Source organism: Loxodonta africana, chromosome 14 (assembly GCF_030014295.1).
Source record: "Loxodonta africana isolate mLoxAfr1 chromosome 14, mLoxAfr1.hap2, whole genome shotgun sequence".
Classification (NCBI taxonomy): Eukaryota; Metazoa; Chordata; class Mammalia; order Proboscidea; family Elephantidae; genus Loxodonta; species Loxodonta africana.
In genome coordinates this window covers 16,190,996-16,210,442 of record NC_087355.1, presented here as the reverse complement: position 1 = coordinate 16,210,442, position 19,447 = coordinate 16,190,996, and the positions used below count along the sequence as shown (strand labels likewise).

The following is a 19,447-nucleotide window of genomic DNA, read 5'->3' as shown; positions in this document are numbered from 1 at the left end:
GGGAAGGGAACCCAGGAAAAGAAAATTGCAGTTGTAGGACACAAAATTAAAAATAATAATAATAATAATATTAATGTAATGGACTCATTAAACTTAGTTGTTACAATAAAAACCTTACTCCTCCTATGCAATTTTTTCCCCTATATGACCGATGCTGTAAAAATGTCTTCATTTCTTGATCATATCTTCTTATCATTTCCAGGATTTTTAAGCCCTGGACAATGTTATAGTATAAATGTAGGCCAGTCTTAGGCACTGATCAGTTTTCTCTCTATTTTTATCAAGCTAAAAATTCCAGAAGTCAGGGTGACAGCATATCAGCCTCTTGTAAGCTTGAATCTCCTAATTTGCAAAACATGAAGCAATTGCTCTCAATAGGAACTTCTGTTTGAAAATAATTTGACACTCTGAATCCCTCAATTCAATTTAGAGAACATAGTTAAATTTTCATTTATTTCAGTTTGTTTTGGAAAATTAAATAGATCATTTCAAAGAACACAGGACCTATAGTCACACTCATGGGAAATCATGTTCTTGGTCTCTTGTTTTATTTTATGAAATGTTCTATAATACCTTGTGAAATTAATCTAGTTCAGAAAAGTTTTTCAGCCCCCTAGCCATCAGCATCTCTCACCTCTCAGTCTCTGAGGGCAGCTGGACTTCCTGTTTGCATGAAATCAGAATGAATGTTTGGGTTTCAAAGGTCATTTGCAGGAAAACAATTTTATCTTTTTGCACATGGCTCCTTGGGGAGATGGAGGGCTGTGAAGTGGCTGCTTCTTCTGTGAACTTTGACCCATTGCTCATCCTGACTTGTGGAAATATGAAAAAATCTCTTGGAGTGATGAGGAATTGGATATGTCTTAGCTCTGTGGAGGTCCCTGGGTGGCGCAATTTGCGCTCATCGACTAATCTAAAGGCTGGTGGTTCCAACCCACCCAGTGGCTCCAAGGAAGAAAAGGCCTGAAAATCTGCTTCTCTAAGGATTATAGTCAAGGAAATCATTATGGCCAAGAAAACCATGAGTCAGGATTGACTGACTCGACAGTAACAGGTTCTGTTTTTTGGTTTTCAGGTCTAGGGACATATGTGTTAGCTTCTGAGAGTCTAGGAAATAAACCCTGTGCTCTAAGAAGGGGAAAGAAATTTTGTTAACCCCCTGCCTGTCTTTTTAACCACCTAAACTATAGCTTTTTCTTTATAATTACTATTGTTTTTAATGGAATGGTTTTTATTTTCCTCTGGGAGTGCCTTTATTACTTCACAGGGAAAAGACACACATAGAGCCTCAGATGGTGACTAAGACAGCCATGGGCTGGTTTTCTCTGGTGATACTTTCCCCGTTTTTGCTACTGCCTATAAAAAGCCACTGCCCTTGACCTCCACACATCCCCTCTGCTATATTAGAGTCCAGAGCTGCAAGGTGTGGGTGACCCACATTGTTCTGAAGCTCTGTCTCTGGGATAATGATATGTTAGATAAAAAGAATTTGGGAAACATTTGGGACAGGAGGAAGAGCCCTGGTGGCACAGTGATTAAGGGCTTGGCTGCTAACCAAAAAGACTGACGGTTCTCATGGTCTCAGGGGACATCTAGTCAATTGGCATAACATAGTTTATAAAGAAAATGTCCTATATCCTACTTTAGTGAGTAGCGTCTGGGATTTTAAAAGCTTGTGAGTGGCCATTTAAGATACTCCACTGGTCCCACCCCATCTGGGGCAAGGAGAATGAAGAAAATCAAAGACACAAGGGAAGGATTAGTCCAAAGGACTGGTGGGCCACAACTACCACTGCCTCTACCAGACTGAGTCCAGCACAACTAGATGGTCCTGGCTTCTACCACCAACTGCTCTCTGACAGGGATCACAATAGACAGTTCTGGACAGAGATGGAGAAAAATGTAGAACATAATTCTAACTCACAAAAGAAGACCAGACTTATAGGTCTGACAGAGACTGGAGAAACCCTGAAAGTATGGCCCCTGGATACCCTTTTAACTCAATACTGAAGTCACTTCTGAGGTTCACCCTTCAGCCAAAGATTAGAAGGGCCCATAAAACAAAACGAGACTAACTGGGCACACCAACCCAGTGGCAAGGATGAGAAGGCAGGAGGGGGCAGGAAAGCTGGTAATAGAGAACCCAAGTTCGAGAAGGGGAAAGTGTTTACACATTGGGTAGTTGGCAACCAATGTCACAAAACAATATGTATATTAATTGTTTAATGAGAAACTAATTTGCTCTGTAAACCTTCATCTAAAGCACAATAAATGATAAAAAAAAAAAAAAAAGAGGTTGGCGGTTCTAACCCACCAGCCGTTCCACAGGAGAAAGATGTGGCAGTCTGCTTCCATGAAGACTAACCAAAAACCAAACCTGTTGCTGTTGAGTAGATTTCGACTCATAGTGACCCTATAGGACAGAGTAGAACTGCCCCATATGGTTTCCAAGGAGCACCTGGTGGATTCAAACTGCTCACCTTATGGTTAGCAGTTGTAGCTCTTAACCGCTACGCCACCAGGTTTTCCTCCGTAAAGATTACAGCCTTGGAAACCCTACAGAGCAGTTCTACTGTGTCCCATAGCATTGCTATGAGCTGGGACTGACTCGATGGCAATGGGTTTTTAGTTTTTTGGGGACAGAAGAGGGAACCATTTGGCATCTTCTTGTCAACACTTGGGTTGGGAACCACTGAAACTTCTCAGCCAAGAGGAAAAGCCCAATGTTGGAAGTCACTGGCCCATGGACAGGGTGAATTCTGAACTTCTGTGGAAACTGGTTGAGACACAACAATAGGTGAACTAGGGCAAGCCATGCCATGGAAATGTATATAGAGAGATATTAGCTCATAGAGCAATTTACATCAGAGCTAAAAATAGAGGCCCCACAGAGCAGTGACAACTACTCAACAGATCGTAAAGTGCAACCTCGTCACTTGAAAGCACCAGGCACCTAGGCCATCCCCGCCATTGCCATGCTTTGCCATGTGCATGGCTGGCGCAGGAAGGGAAGTTGGGTCGGGCTTGTTGGGTTTAGGCCTTGAGGCCTACCTAATGACATGCCAGCTGGAATACCTTAAGGATGGTCACCACCTTCTTCCTCTAGGCCCCTTAGGTTTTTATCCTACCTTAAATGATAGCACAGGAGCCCTGGTAGAGCAGTGGTTAAGTGCAGCTGCTAACTGAAAGGTCTGTAGTTCAAACCCACCAGAGACTCTGTGGGAGAAAAGACCGGGTAATCTGCTCCCATAAAGAGTACAGCCTAGGCAACCCTATGGGGCAGTACAATACTGTGCTATAGGGTTTCTATGAGTCAGAATCAACTCGACAATGGCACAGAACAACAACAACAAAAGGTAGCACATATGAATGAGGAGCCTTTCTATAACCACTGAACAGGCAAACACACAACAAAGGAGAGACAGATAAGAATTAAAAAACAAGCCAAACAAACACTTGTCTTGGAATCATTTCTTCAAGAGAATGTAACAATGCTAAGTGTGAGTGCACCTAAACAGAATTACAAAATACATGAGGGCAAAACTAACAGAATTGCAGTTATATAGGAAAATCCAAAATTATAATTACAGATTTCAAAATTCCTCTCTCAATAATTGATAAAACAAGAAAACAGAAAATTGGTAAGGATATACTAGATTTGAACACACTAGCAGTCAACTGAAGCCCTAGTGGTGCAGTGATTAAGAGCTCAGGCAGCTAACCAAAGGGCTGGAGCTCAAATCCACCAGCTGCTCATTGGAAACCCTATGGGACAGTTCTACTCTGTCCTACAGGGTCGCCGTGAGTCAGAATCGACTTGACAGCAACGGGTTTGGTTTTTGTTTTTTAATCCGTCAACTGACTTATTAACGGTTATAGTACATTCCACCTAACAACAACAGAATACATAATCTTTTCAAGTGCATGTAGAATATTCATCAAGGTAAACCACATTCTGTGCCATAAAACAAATCTTAATAAATTAAAAAGTACTGAAATCCCATAAAGTGTATTCTCTCTTTACAACAAAAATTAAACCAGAAATCAAATAGGAAGATGTAAGGAAGATCTCCAAATATCTGGAAATTAAACACCACTCATCTAAATAATTATGAGAAAAAGTAGAAACCATATGGGAAATCAGGAAGTACTCTGAATGAAATGAAATGAAAACACAATATACCAAAACTTGTAGGATATATCTAAAGCATTGATTAGAAGAAAATTTATAACGTTAAATGATTACAAAAGAAGAAAGACTTCAAATCAATAGCCCAAGCTTCCACCTTAAGAAACTAGAAAGAGAAAAAAAAAAAAAAGAAAGAGAAGAGGAAATTAAATGAAAGAAAGCAGAAGAAAGAAAAATAAATAAAGAGCAGAAATAAATGAAATAGTTAATGGTCAAAAAATAGAGAAAACCAACAAAGCCTAAAGCTGATTCTTCGAAAAGGATCAATAAAATTGATAATCAAAACAATTTTGAAATGAGAAGAACAAAGTTGGAGGACTTACCCTAACTGATTTCAAGACTTATTATAAAGCATAAAAATCAGAAGAGTATGGTATGAGTACAGGGGAAAACATAGATCAATGGTACAAAAGAGAGAGTCCAGAAATAGATCCACACATACATGGTCGATTGAATTTCAACAAAGTCAACAAGGTATTTCACTGAAGGAAAGAAAAATCTTTTCAACAAATAGTGCTGGAACAAATGGATGGCCAAATGGGAAAAAAAGAGCCTTGATCCTTACCTCCAATCAACTTAAAATAAATCTCAGACCTAATGTAAGAGAGAAAATTACAAAAATTCTAGAGGAAAACATGGGAGAAAATCCTTGTGCTCTTCAGAGAAGCAAACATCTTCTGAATAGGATGCAAAATAAAACAAAACCCTACAAATCATAAAAGAAAAAATGATAAATTGTACTTCATTAAAACAAAAAATATTTGCTTTTCAAAACACATTAAGAAAGTAAAAAATGCAAGCATGGACTGGGAGATAATATTCACAAAACGTTTATCTGATAAGGGATCTTATCTAGAATACATAAAGAATTTTTACAACTCTAGAAGACAAAAAAAAACCCAATAAAAAGTGGACAGAAGATGTGAACAGATACTTCACCAAAGAAAATATAAAAATGACTAATAAGCACATGAAAAGATGCTAAACATCATTAGTCATTAGGAAAATGCTACTTAAAACCACAAGGAGATACCATACACGCCCATCAGAATGACAGAATTTAAAAGGCTGACACAATAGCAAGTGCTGGCTAGGATGTGGAGCAACTAGAACTCTCTTACCTTGCCGGCGGGAACTCAAAATTGAAGAGCCACTATGGAAACTGTTTGGCAGTTTCTTCTGAAGTTAACTGTAAGTTTACCATACAATCCAGGAATTTACTCAAGAGAAATGAAAATATACATTCACACAAAGACCTCTATGTGAATGTGCGTAACAGCTTTATTTATAGTAGCCAAAGCCGGTAACAACACAATCAGCCATCAATTGAATAGAGAAATAAATTGTGGTACATTGGATAGCCATATATGGGATAATACTCAGGAATTAGCTACTGATAGCTGCAACAAAATGGATAAATCTCAAATGCTTATGCTAAGTGAAAGGAGTCAGTAACAAAAGTCTACGTACAGTATGATTTCATTTATGTGGCCTTCTAGGACTGAGGAAACTACAGTGACATCAAACACCGGTGATCGCCAGTGACTGGGATACGGGGAAGGAATTAACTGCAAAAGTGCATGAGGGAACTTTTTTGGAATGATGGAAATATTCTGTATCTTAATTGTGGTGGTGGCTATGCAACTACATATTTGTCAAAACTCACTGAACTGTACACTTAAAATGGGTAAATTTTAGTGTATGCATATTCGATGAAAATCACTTATCTTTCACCTAATATTCTGTAACTGCCTCTAAAGTGTACGTAAGTCTTTGCTCTATCGGGTCATGAGGTCTGTAAGGACTTTTAGGTGAAGATGATTTCAGGGAGCTTATGGCATCTGAAAAAAAAAATTTTTTTTTTTTATTTATGGCATCTGAAGGAGATGGGTGGTGCAAATGGTTACTGGGCTCGACTGCTAACTGAAAGGTTGGTGGCTCCAGTCCACCCAGAGGTGCCTCAGAAGAAAGGCTTGGTAACCTACTTCTGAAAGATCAGCCATTTGAAACCCTATGGAGCACAGTTTTACTCTGAAACACATGGGGTCACCGTGAGTCGGAATCAACTCGAGGGCAACTGGTGGTTGGCATGTGAAAGGGTCATAACAGATGTGTAAACATTCTGCTAAACAGGTGCCTAGGAAAAGATTTTGGAAAACAGTTTGGGAAATGGGGAGTTTTGTAAGAGCTTCAAGACAGGAAATATATTTCGAGAAAGGCAAAGGATTGCCTGTTTCACTGAGAATCTACGTCGTTACAGTCACTCAGGATGATTTGTGTCAGGCCTGAGTTCCTCGCAACCACCCCCTCCTCCATAATGAAAACAGCCTGAAACAAATGATTACGTTACTAGCACTAAATTTAGCACCGTTCAAACACTGTAGAAATCTATTCATTGAACAGTCCCCCCATTTTACCAGTGAGAAAACTGAGTCACATGCAGGTCAGGACGGGGACCTAAGCCCTTTCTCCTAATTTCATTGATTTTCCACTGCCCCAGGCCTTGTAAGAGTTTGTGCTCAACTCATTTGCCTATTTTTAGGCTTAAGAGATAGAATGTGAAAAGTGGGTATTCTCTTCTTGAACAATGAATCCCTATAATATGGTAAAGCTTTAGGGTCTCCTACAACTACAACTTTATGCTCCTGTGAAATATGTGAGTTTAGACCCAGTGCTTGCTCATAGAGGGAGCGGTTGCAGAGATTTGAATGCCAAAGTCCCATTTTCAATGCTAATGGCTGTTGTGGGGTAGGGGTGGAGGTTCTCTGACTGTGAGGCAGCTGCCATGGTCCAGCTCAAGTATCAGCCAGGGCAGCTGCTGAGTTAATCCCACAGAGCAGGGGGATATTTCTCCAGAAAACTCTATTCCCTGCATAGCTCCCACTAAACGGCTCGGAAAAATTCTCCAATGCAAGGCTGCTGGGCCACATCAGAAAGAGAAGAAGGGGAAGGAGAAAGGGAGGCTCTCGTTGCTGCTGCTCCCACCTCTGCAAAAGTTTAATTGCCACACCTATTCCCAATAAAGTGCGCAGTTGTTCACGGAGAGAGGGCGGAGTCCTTAGTAACAACTAGGTGTACTTTGGGTATGGAGCCTTGGTGGTGCAGTGGTTAAGAACTTGGTTGCTAACCAAAAGGCTGGCAGTTTGAATCCACCAACCACTCCTTGGAAACCCTATGCAGCAGTTCCACTCTGTCCTATAGGGTCACGGTGAGTTGGAATCGACTTGACAGCAAAGGGTTTGGTAGGGTTTTTTTTTTTCTTTTGTACTTTGGGTTTAAGGAGTGTACTAATGGAAGGGCAGTGGAGTAGGACAGGAAAAATGACCACAACAGGGCCTGCCTGAGAGAGAAGGCTTCCAGAGCCTACTTTTCAAGACACAGAACTGTCTCATCGTACCCTTCTCCCCCCTTATCACTGCCCTGTGTTCTGAGGTTGGTTACAGCATGGTGTCATTTTTCCAAAATAAATTGAAAAATTAATAAATGAAGCAGATCAAATGTTATTTCCACCAAACTCTCTTTGAATTGCCTGAGCATACCAGCTTCTCACACATATATGATTGGGTGAAAAGGGAAGGTAGAGCTTACCCAGCATCAGAAATCACAGGCAGCAAAAGCCAAGGGAGGTTTCACGATGAGAACGGATATGAGGAAAGAATGGGAAATAGAACTTTGACTTGTTCAAAGGTTTGCAGCTCCTTTAAGGGGGACTGAAGTGAGTTGACAGATCAGCAAATGAGCCTGAGACGTGTCTGAGTTTCTAAGGCAACATCACTTCTTGATTTTAGACTATACAGTAAGGAGAGGTAAGTCCAGTAGTGAATCAAGAGGAACTTTTGTATCACATCCTAAATGTTCAGGGAGAGACTGATAATGGACTCTGAAATTCCAACAAGTGCTCCTTGCACTGGACAAATGTTAATCTAGGGAACTGGGTTCTGAGGTGGTGAAGGTTACTCAGGCCTGCAGAAATCCACAGAGAGGCCAGGAAACTGTCACCCAGTGAGGTCTCTGTCGATCTACCCATATATCCCAGTTCAAGAGTGACAGTAACACTCCATCAGGGATAGTTTCTTTCTCTTTGTGCTTTCTCAAACACTGAGAACTACATAAGCAAGGTTCTTGGCAATACTGAATGCCAATTCACCTCACCCCATTCCATCTCCATTCTGCCTCACCCACATCTCCCCCAGACAGGCATGTGAATGTCAGCAAACATGAATGGGCTAAGTGGATGGCAGCGACAAAGCATGACTCTCCCCCCGCAGCTCCAGAGAAGCATTCCAAGGATATGTGGTGACAAAGCCCCAAATCCAAATTCTCAGAATGAAAACTGAACTTTTCAGACAATTATTCAGATCCATAATTAGGTCCTTGTTCCAATAAAGGGTGGGTTTTTGTCTCTTGTTCACCCCACTGAGTCCATAGCCAATACTTCCTCCCACTGCTCCTCATGACAAATAGTGACAGGAAAAGACTACCAGAACATTCCAGGGCACACAGATTTCTGGCTGCCTGTTAGGCACTGAGGCAGGCCCTGCTCACACAATTCCAGACACGGCAGGGGCCCATGGAGATCCTCCCTGCCATTGCAGAGCAGACAACTAATGAGGGAGGCAGAAGCTCTAGGATGGGGAACTTCAAGAAAAGTCAGTGTCAACACAGGAAAAAGTGAGTGAGCCAGAAACAGCTGAGGATTCTCAGCATCAGTGACTCTGGATTGTTTCTGAGCTCCAGGCAGGGAGCTGCCTCTCAGGCCCAGCAGGGGCATTTACTCACAAGCATATGGAGTTTACCTTTAAATATTATTAATTAAACTGATAACATTCAAAAAAGGGAGTAAGATGTCAGTCCTTATAACAGTAATCAACAAAATGTTTATCCATGAGAAAGGTAACTCAACAATAATATGTGGGGGCTGTTTGATGGCTTTAAGGTTTTTCTTTGTTTCTAATTCATTATAGCTGGTGTACGAATGTTAATCCAATGTTGATCTTCTGGCTTCTTATTCATTCAGGTCACACCTGGCTGCAGCCCCTGATGTGATGCACTCGGTGCCTTTCTTTCAGAGCCCTCCCCTCCAAGGAGAGTCACTGTAGTGTTCGAGGGTTCAAAGAGAAACAAGAAGCTACCTAGTCCACCTCGCAGCAGTGCAGAAATTGCCTACAACAGGAGTCATCTGGTCTTCTCCTGGGCATCTCTGGCGTAAGCAGAGGAAACAAGACTCTTTTATCTATGGAAGAAGGAGCCCTGGTGGTGCCACTTTTAAGTACTGGGCTGTTATAAAAAGGTTGGTGGTTTGAACCCACCCATGGGAGAAAGACCTGGAGATCTGGTTCTGTAAAGAAAATCCTATGGGGAAGTTCTACTCTGTCACATGGGGTAGCTAGGAGCCCATACCCACTCAACAGCACCCAACAACAACAATCTATGGAAACAAGGATTGCAATTTCTACCCTGCCTCTTTAAGAGCAGTGAATCTTCACCGCATTATTGACAGCATTTGAAACTGGGGAGCTCATTCCTACTGGATTACTGAATAATTGCCCGTTGAGTCAGGGTTCCCTCCATGCAGGATTAGATAAAGGAGCCTTTCTCCTCAGGAAACGGCTTTGAGGCGGTTGCATTGTAGGGAGCTTGGGGCCCTGGGTATTGTCTACCAGCATGATTCTTTTTAGATGCTGAGCCTCAAGGTTTGGGGAGAAATTCTTCTCCGGGCTTCCAGAAGAGGAATCTTATGGAAGAAGCTACATGAGATGTTAGTCAAGGGAAAAGAAAATATTTCCTACCCATTAAAGTAAAAAGCAAGCACTGAATCTGACGCCAGATGTAGTGAAGTAAGACCAAAAAAGCCAAAAGTGCTAGGCAGATTACTAACTCCTGTGAGAAAACAAGAAGAAAGCTTCACCGATGTTATCACAATTTTTTTTTTTTTCCCCAACACCCTTAGGATGGTCTTTTCATTCTGGTTTGGAGTACCTACTATATGCTCTTCATGGAATATTATACTACAGTTTTCAGAAAGGAAACCCTGGTGGCGTAGTGGTTAAGAGCTATGTCTACTAACCAAAAGGTCAGCAGTTTGAATCCACTAGGTGCTCCTTGGAAACTCTATGGGGAAGTTCTACTCTGTCCTATAGAGTCGCTATGAGTCGGAATGGGGTTTGGTTTTTTTTTTTTTTCTCTTTCAGAAAATAACTCCCCCTCACTCAGATCCCACTAACCATATAAGAATTCCAATAAACTCTGTAGAAACAATCAATGCCTACTCCATTCATTTACATAAAAACCACCTTAAGAGTTTTCCTCACTTTGGAGATGGAAAATGGTGATGGTTGCACAATATGGTATATGTAATTCATATCACTGAGTTAGACACTTACAAATGGTTAAAATGGCAAATTTTTTGTTAGACATATTTTACCACAATAAAATTTTAAAGTTTTCCTCACATCAAAGATTTATTTTTGATATTTTTCATCTACGAGAATAAATATTCGCCACAAAAGCATTTTATTTTGAACTTTCCAAACATAATTTCCTTTTATTACCTCGTCGAATTGAGGTTCACATAAGAAGATACAGTCACGATGTTAAGCAAGTCTATTATTTTTGAAAAAAATGTTGTTTGTTGCTCATCACCTGATGACCCAGGAGTATGGAACTAGAGAGTGTTTCTTTGGCAGCCCCCTTGTCTGGGCACCACTCACACCACACACATAATTTAAGAATACTCATGGGTATGGAGTAACCATGAGTATTCTTCCTTCTGAAGAAATCGTAAAAGATTTTTTTCTGTGAAATTTTGGAGCCATGCAAACATCTAACGTAGGTTAGGGAGAGGAACGTGGACTTCAAACACTCATTATAAAAAGAGAAGGGGAAAAAAACTACCGAATATCCCTTTAATGTACGGAGAAAAATACATGCTTTTCCGCTTCCAGCAGGACATGCTTAGGAAGCACTGGTTTCTTCAAGCCAAGGCTATCTTTGTCTAGCTGTGGCCAACACTCTCCCCAGAATTCATGAATCAGAGGTTATTTTCCAAAGCAGATTTAAAGCTCAATTCACACGTGCTCCTTGGGGGTTGCTGGGAACTACACAAAAGCAAGTGATTAGTGCTTGGAAGCCCAAGGAGGACACAGAAAAGGCTGAGCAAGGGCACATGGCCATTCCAGAGATCCAGGGACAACCACCAGTCACGGCAGGCAAAGCAACTTTCTGCCCCTCCCCTGGGAAGCCAGGTGTGAGGTCACACGTTAGAGTGACATCAAATCTGTTTTTTGTTTTCCTTTCACATATTGCTTAAAAAACATGTCAATATTGGGGTGAGTTGTTTCTTTGTTTTTCCCAAGGCAATGATTACTCTCTCTCCCTCTCGCTGTGTTTTATTCCCTGGGACCCCCGGCAGCACAGGAAAGCATCAGACAGAAGAGCATCAACACTAACCTGAGAAGTGGCTGCAGGTGAACTAGTTTCCTTACCACTCTCGGCTGCCCTCTCATTGGCTGCGGCTTCCGCCACGGCTGCCTTCTGCTCACTGGAATCCTTAGAACCTGGATTCCCTACTTGTCCCAGACCTTCATTCCCTGTGGTGGAAGGTGGGTTGGCGGCTTTCCGGGTCTGGCCTTTATACCAACTAGGGTAAAACAAGGGATCCGTAGTTTCCGTTGCTTCAGGGACTGGAGTTTCAGACTCTGTGGTCTGCTGAGAGCCACTGGGCACAACCTCCCCCTTAATCAGGACAGATAAATTCGGAAGTAAAAAAAAGAAAAAGAAGAAAAGAGCAGTCGGTTTTAGTTCCTTTTGGGTTTGAAGACTGAGGGCTGTCTGAGTGCAGTGCTGACTGTTTGTTTCAGCTCATCCCACCCTACTGGGTGCTAAGGGAAAGAATGCAGACAACAGCGCCCCCTTTCTTCTCTTCTGGGCTTGTCTTTCACTAAGTGGTACCCAGTGGAGGCTGAAACAGAAGTCTAAAACGAAAATTGCTTATAAAATATCGGATGTGGAAAAAGGATCAAACTATTGACCAGAATTAATTTTGTCACATTAGATGTTGGCTGCCGAACCTCTTTTCCAAAACCAAAAATCTATTTTATTGGTCAAGTCCAACCCTCATTTAGTTACCACACCATTTTCAATTTCAGTGTAATAGGTATACCCAGAATCAAGATTCTCAGGACTATAGATAGTATCTTAGAGCTACTGTCCTATGGAGACAGCATGGACTATAATTCAATCTCTGAGTACCCTCTCTGAGGTTTTGTTTCTATAGATAACTTCAATCCCTCTCTGAAAAAAAGGTACAAAACCAGGGCCCCTCTCTGATGAGTGGGTATTGCCCACAAATTCAATAAGTTGGGATCCTGTCTGCTGAAGGTGTCATGGAGCTGGCTCAAAGGCTTGAGGACAGGACAGTTCACATTTTAGAAACATATGGTCAGCCAATTAGATGCAGCATTTGTGATGAACAATTTCCTAAGAAATCTTTTAAACAACCTATCGACATGTAATCTTGTTAACTGACAAACCCATAGGAAAGCAGGATTTATTTGTTTCTCCATGGAAGGGAAGATAAGTGGTGTGGCTTCTTTTATTACCTACAGAAAAATCAAAATTCTGAAAGTATAATCACTTTTATTGTTAATTCCGTATTATTTTTCATCCCATACTTTACATCTGTATTCATTAAGCAACAAAGAGCAGACCCAATCCTCCTGATATCATCTATGAATTAATGTTTTACACACACACACACACAATTTCTAGACAAGGATGGCCTCAGATTTGAGGGCGTTTTTGGTGGGAAAATCTTGTTAAACTAAGTCTTGTGAACCAGCTATAACAACAATGACCTGTTGCATCACTCAGAGGACTTTTCTTCCTTACACTGTGATTTCCCTGAAATCTTTTGTCCTACACATACAAATGCCTGGCGTATAGTCATCTTTTTCTTACTTTAAATTGTTCAGCAAAGAGGCACACCTGTGTGTCCTGGAGGAAGGAACTCATTAAGAGTTACCTGTGTCACTGGGGCCTCAGCAGTAGATGGCAGGTCTGGAGGTGGCTCTGCAGAGGAAATGGGAAGTGTCTCGGAGGCTGCTGGGAGCTCGGAGGCCTGCAGCGAGGGCTGAGAGTTTTTCTCCGGAGTTTCATCTTCTCCTGATGACTCTGTTCGAACATTTTCTACCTCTTCCACTTCTATAACTGCTTCTTCTTCTTCTTCTTCTCCTTCATCTTCTTCTTCTGGTCAGGTAAGGAAAGCCATTTTTTAATCATTATAATTACCACCACAGCCGTGAATGCAATTAATGGCCAGTACTGACAGACCAGGTTAAAGACAAGTGTGTGGGGTAATCCTCTCCAACAGATGGGTAACAGCCCAAGTAAGCCAGGCTGGGGCTTGGTGGCTCCAATTCAGTGTAGACAGGGCAAACATGAAGGGGTGCCTAACCATCACCATCTTCCTTGTTTCCCTACCCAGGACAAAATGGTGTGCTCACCACCATCCCAGAGCCTGTCCATGTTTTAATCATAGTCTGCTACCTGTGGAAACTCTGGAGGGCTATTTGTCTCTGTCATATTAAATTGAAACGCACCTCTCTTCCCCATCTCAGAAACATACAAAACCCTCACTCACTTTATCTTAATTTTTTACCGTCTTTTTTCAGTGAATACTAATTTTTGTCACAGTTAACGCCAGGACTCTTTTCCTAACCCAATACGCTTAACTTCAGACAAGCTTAAGCTTTAAAAAAAAAATCCATCCTGAAGATCTGCTTCTGAATTTAAGTCTGTGGACACTGATGCAGCCTTACGGCATTATTAGTGGCCTAGCCAAGGGGTCACGTCATCTAGACGAGCTAGCACGAATCAAGGTGATCAAAGATTTGGTCAGTTTCAAAGTTATTTTCCTCTTTTCGATTATTTCATCAAGATATATTTCCAGGGGTGGGAAATCTAGGCCAAAGCGTAGGGCTATGTTTAAGGCTCATGCAGTACATCTGGGCACACAGACTCAGCTTTATTTCCAGGTCGTGACTTATTACTATTTTTGCCTCTAAAGTTAGAGTAAGTGGATATGCTATGATATCTAGCTCAGATGTGTACTATGTTTTATTTTTATATGATTCTTAATCTTGTACCTGATGCCATTCCATCATCATAGCTAACACCTTATGTATGGTCAAGGTTGAGATCATCACCATGAATTATTAAGTATTTGACTACCCAGAGTCAAATGCCCTCCAAAATGGCATTACAATACCCATTGCCGTTGAGTCGATTCCGACTCATAGCAACCCTATAGGACAGAGTAGAACTATCTCATAGGGTTTCCAAGGAGCAGCTGGTGGATTAGAGCAGCTGGCCCTATGGTTAACAGCTGAGCTCTTAATCACTGCATCACCAGGGCTCTGGCATTGTAATAGGCACTGTGATATGCAAAGCTGAATAAACTCTCTCAACAAGCTATATGATTCTGTAATGAGGCAGAGCTTCACTTTGGATTACAATCCTTGTAAAGTTGTCGACATTCATTCTGGAGGTGAATCTGAGTCCCTCTTTCCTCCCACTGAACTCTTCTGCTGCTTTCACAGAACTGCAGTTTTGGCCAAATGGTCAAAAGAGTAACAAACCTCTGTAAAAATCAATTTCTCGTATTATTTTTTCTTCTCTATTGAGGTTGACTGTGAAGTGGTTCATATTTTCATAACCATGTTCTATTTTCTCCATCTGAAATGCCTTCGATGCTTCAGAAATTCTGCAACAAAGACAGGTTGCTACTTGCTGTCACTGAAGTTTGATAGCCTCAGGTAAAAATAAAAACCACACACTTTCCCACAGAATAAAAATTACTTACTTTTGTAACAGGGTTTTGGCATTCTGTGAAAGCAAACAAAAGATAGGCTTTCTTAAATTCTTTATATCAAAAATGGTGTTGAGACTTAATTCTTTCCTTTGCTGACTCGGAATCTCATAGTTTAGCTTCTAAATGGCATAAATAATTGCTATTTGATAGCACAAAAAAAAAGCCCTCTTATATTTAAGCAATGCTATGGTCTTTTAAATATATGTTGATTAACTTATTTAAACAGATAAAGATAGATGCACAAATTGGGCTTATATTTTGTCTGGCAAAATAAGTCAAAATGAGGTGAACATAGAATAATGCAAGTACCCTATAAGGAGATACTCTTGCATCAATTTGTGATAACAATGAAATTCTCTAGCACCCACCTTCTCAGTTTGTTTCCTCTGGTGCCAAAAAGAAACTTACCTGTAGAAACACTGCCATTTCTGGCTCGTCCATGAACTGGATTCCTGACTCAACCAACTTTGATACATTCTCCAAATGATCAGAATACTTTTTGATCAGAGCTCGGACATGTTCCAATTTCTCCTCTTGGGTACGGGTGATGACTCGTGTCATTTCATTCTTTCTCTCCTCCAGGATGCCATACAGGTAATCAAACTTCTCACAGAGTTCTTGCTTCTGATTTCGGCAGCATTCCTGTGATTTGAGTTAGCTAATGTTAGGAAGTTTTTAAAAGTCAACATTTGGGAGATAAGAAATTTTACTTCTGTAGCATATTTTTTTCTTTTCCTTTAAGCTGACCCTTTAAGTATTTTTTTTTTAAGTATAATTTTTTTTTTATTAGTATTATTAGGTATAGATACCACTGTCTTGACTCTTGGAAAAGCTATTTAGAAAATTCAAAAATCAATCAAATTAGCTAAATTGATCAGTGATTTTTCAATCTTCTGTCCTTTGTAAATGGAGAATTTCATAAAAATTAGGACAGATTTTGTTTTGTTATGTTTTTCATTTGTGTGTGTGTGTGTGTGTTTGTGAGAAAGGAAAAAACTATTCCACTTCCTGGTTTGTACCCTTCAGTCTCTCTGCTCCATCTATACCACTACTGTCCTCAGTCCAGTCCTTTCCTGTAGATTTAGTAGTTTCCCAATGGCCTCTGCATCTGGGAGTGCCCTCTCCAAGCCAACTCACGCACTGAAGCCAGATTCATTTTCCTGGAGTAGAGTTCTAATCATGTTTTTTCTCTATGATGACTCTCTGTTACCCAAAGAATAACATTCAGATTTCATAACTGGATTTTAAGACCCTCCATGATCTGGTTCCAGCTTTCCTCCACGATATTCCACTATCCTTCACATATTCTATGTCAGAAAAACTAAACCACTCACTGTCTTTTCTCATGCTTTCCCTTCTTTCTAGAATGTTTTTTCTCCCCAACTCACAGCTGCAGACTCTAAACAATCCTAAAGACAGTGTTAAAATACCTCATAAGCTTTCCTAGATCTCTATGGCTAAAATGTAATATGTCCATTCTCTGAAATCCCATAATAGTTACCATTTATGGCATATACCTGCATCTATCAAGTCCTTTATTTATCCAGTACCGTCAAAGAGAGGGAAATACTGGATCTCATCTTTGTTCCATGGAGAGAAAGGCTATATTGGAAGTCAATGTATCTGTATTGTGTGGCTGAAGCGTCCCCTCTACTTTGAGTCCATGATGGAATCATAATTAACTTTCCAACTGGCCTTTTGATTTATCAAGTTCTAGTAAGCTTGGCATGTGTGTATGTCAACTCCTTGGACCTGACCATCTCTGGGGCTGGGACCTCTACAGCTGAGGGCAGGTCCTGTGCCATGATGGTCCAACCTAATTCTCCTGCACTCTGAGGGCTACTGGGAATTCAGCCAATTTATCTTTGATATCTCTCACCTCAGTATGACCCTTATCACATGTTCTTTCATTTTAGTAAACATCAGTCTCTCTTACATATTGCTTTCTTCCTTTACATGAGTTTCTTACATATATTCTTGACATATTTGCAAAATATATTCTTACCTATATCTAAACTACATTCTCCTTGAGGGCAAAATCTGGGTCTGATTTGCCTTAATGCCTAGTAGGACACACACTACTTTGCATAGTAGAAATTCAGTAAATATTTGGTGATTTACTCCAGTAAATATTCAGTAGTCAATCTGTTGAATACAGTTTTATAAATTTTAAGTTTCATTTTCCCCAATTTCTCTACTATTCTCAGATTAAGAGGAAAAGAGGGGATAACCTAAGACTAAGTGTTGATTTTAAAGATACTCCACAAATGTGAAGAAATACATCTCTGACTTCACTTGGAACACAGTGAGTTCTCATCACGGGTTCTAAGCAAATTAGAACACACAAAGGAGATTCAATAGTTCAAACAATTTTAATAGTAAGTACTAGTTACTGCTGTCATCTACCCATTCATTCACTCATTTGACAAAAAATTCTTAAGCATGTCATTTGTGTCAAGCAATATGCAAGACTCTGGGGATCTAAAAATGAATTAAACATAGTGCCTGTTCTCAAGGAGCTCACACAGTTCCTTGAATGAGAAAGACCAGTAATGGAATACTATATAGTAAGCTGAATAATGGAAATATTTTAGAGATTTATACCAGGTTTCATAGAAGCATAGAGGTGGGGACATAATCCAACCCTTTGTGTGAGTGGGAGATGTTCAAGGGGGGCAATGAGCGGTGGCTCAGGAAAAGCTTCTTTGAAGAAGTGATGCATGAGTTAGACCTTAGAGCATGAGTAGAAGTAGAAGAGATGAGGGAAGGAGAATAAAAATGCAGGAGTCTAGGCAGTTGTCAAAGTAATCATATAAGGAGCTACACACAATGTCAAGACAGTGGAAACTACTGGGCTTGCCAAATTTCCATTTGTTTCGAGCACTCTAGCTTGATATTTGGACTATTACAACAAGGCCTAGAAACTGAAGCCTGTTAGTAGCTTCCCAATCAAACTTTCTTTCACTGTATTACCTATTGTTCTAGCTTCCAGACAATCATTACCTACTGCATTCCTGAAATATGCTTCTATGATGTTTAGAAAACTCTACTGCTTACTGCCACCACTCATCTGTCACTTTGTTGTATTGTGGTGGCTGGTGTGTTGCTGTGATGCTGGAAGCTATGCCACTGGTATTTCAAATACCAGCAGGGTCACCCATGGTGGACAAGATTCAGCAGAGCTTCCAGACTAAGACATACTAGGAAGAAGGACTTGGCAATCTACTTCTTAATAAAATTGGCTGGTGAAAACCTTAAGAATAGCAGCAGAACACTATCTGATATAGTGCCAGAAGATGAGCCCCTCAAGTTGGAAGGTACTCAAAATACACCGGGAAAGAGCTGCCTCCTCAAAGCAGAGTCAACCTTAATGATGTGAAAGGAGCAAAGCTTTGGGGGCCTTCATTTGTTAATGTGGCATGACTCAAAATGAGAAAAAAGAGCTGCAAACATCCGTTAATATTTGGAACATGGAATGTTGAAAGTATGAATCTAGGAAAATTGGAGGTTGTCAAAAATTAAATGGAACACTTGAAGATTGATATCCTAGGCATTAGTGAGCTGAAATGGACTGGTATCGGCCATTTTGAATCAGACAATCATATGGTCTACTATGCCAGGAATGACAACTCGAAGAGGAACCGCATCACATTCAAAAAGAACATTACAAGATCTATGCTGAAGTACAACGCTGTCAGTGATAGGATAGATAATATCCATATGCCTACAAGGAAGACCAGTTAATACAATTGTTATTCAAATTTATGCATGAACCACTAATGCCAAAGATGAAGAAATTGAAGATTTGTACCAACTTCTACAGTCTGAAATTATCCAATCATACAATCAAGATGCACTGATAATTACTGATGATTGGCATTCAAAAGCTGGAAACAAAGAAGGATCAGTAGCTGGAAAATACGGCCTTGGTGATCAAAATGACACCAGAAATCACTTGATGGAATTTTGCAAGACGTACTAATTGGAAATACCTTTTTTCAACAACATAAACGGTGACTATACACGTGGACCTCACTAGATGGAATACACAAGAATTGAATTGATTACGTCTGTGGAAAGAGATGATGGAGAAGCTCAATATCATCAGTCATAATAAGGCCAGGGGCTGATTGTGGAACAGACCATCAGTTGCTCTTATCCAAGTTCAAGTTGAAGCTGAAGCTGAAGAAAATTAAAACAAGCCCATGAAGCCAAAGTACGACTTTGAATATATCCCATCTGAATTTAGAGACCATCCAAAGAATAGATTTGATGCGTTGAACACTAATGACCAAAGACCAGGTAAGTTGTGGAATGACATCAAGGACATTATACATGAAGAAAGCAAAAGGTCATTAAAAAGACAGGAAAGAAAGAAAAGACCAAAA

At 40.5% G+C, this 19,447-nt stretch overlaps 1 protein-coding gene across 1 annotated transcript in view; it reads right to left on the bottom strand.

Moving 5' to 3' along the window:
• Positions 1-9,876: 9,876 nt before the first annotated feature.
• Positions 9,877-19,447, bottom strand: part of TRIM55 (tripartite motif containing 55) — a 56,207-nt gene continuing 46,636 nt past the window's right edge. Inside the window, exons 5-10 of the mRNA XM_064267763.1 lie at positions 15,468-15,701; positions 15,051-15,073; positions 14,827-14,951; positions 13,212-13,435; positions 11,639-11,923; positions 9,877-10,069 (exon numbers count right to left, since the gene is read on the bottom strand). Of these exons, the coding sequence (XP_064123833.1) occupies positions 9,953-10,069; positions 11,639-11,923; positions 13,212-13,435; positions 14,827-14,951; positions 15,051-15,073; positions 15,468-15,701 (1,008 nt within the window). The 3' untranslated portion in view covers positions 9,877-9,952. The remainder of the gene's footprint in view (positions 10,070-11,638; positions 11,924-13,211; positions 13,436-14,826; positions 14,952-15,050; positions 15,074-15,467; positions 15,702-19,447) is intronic.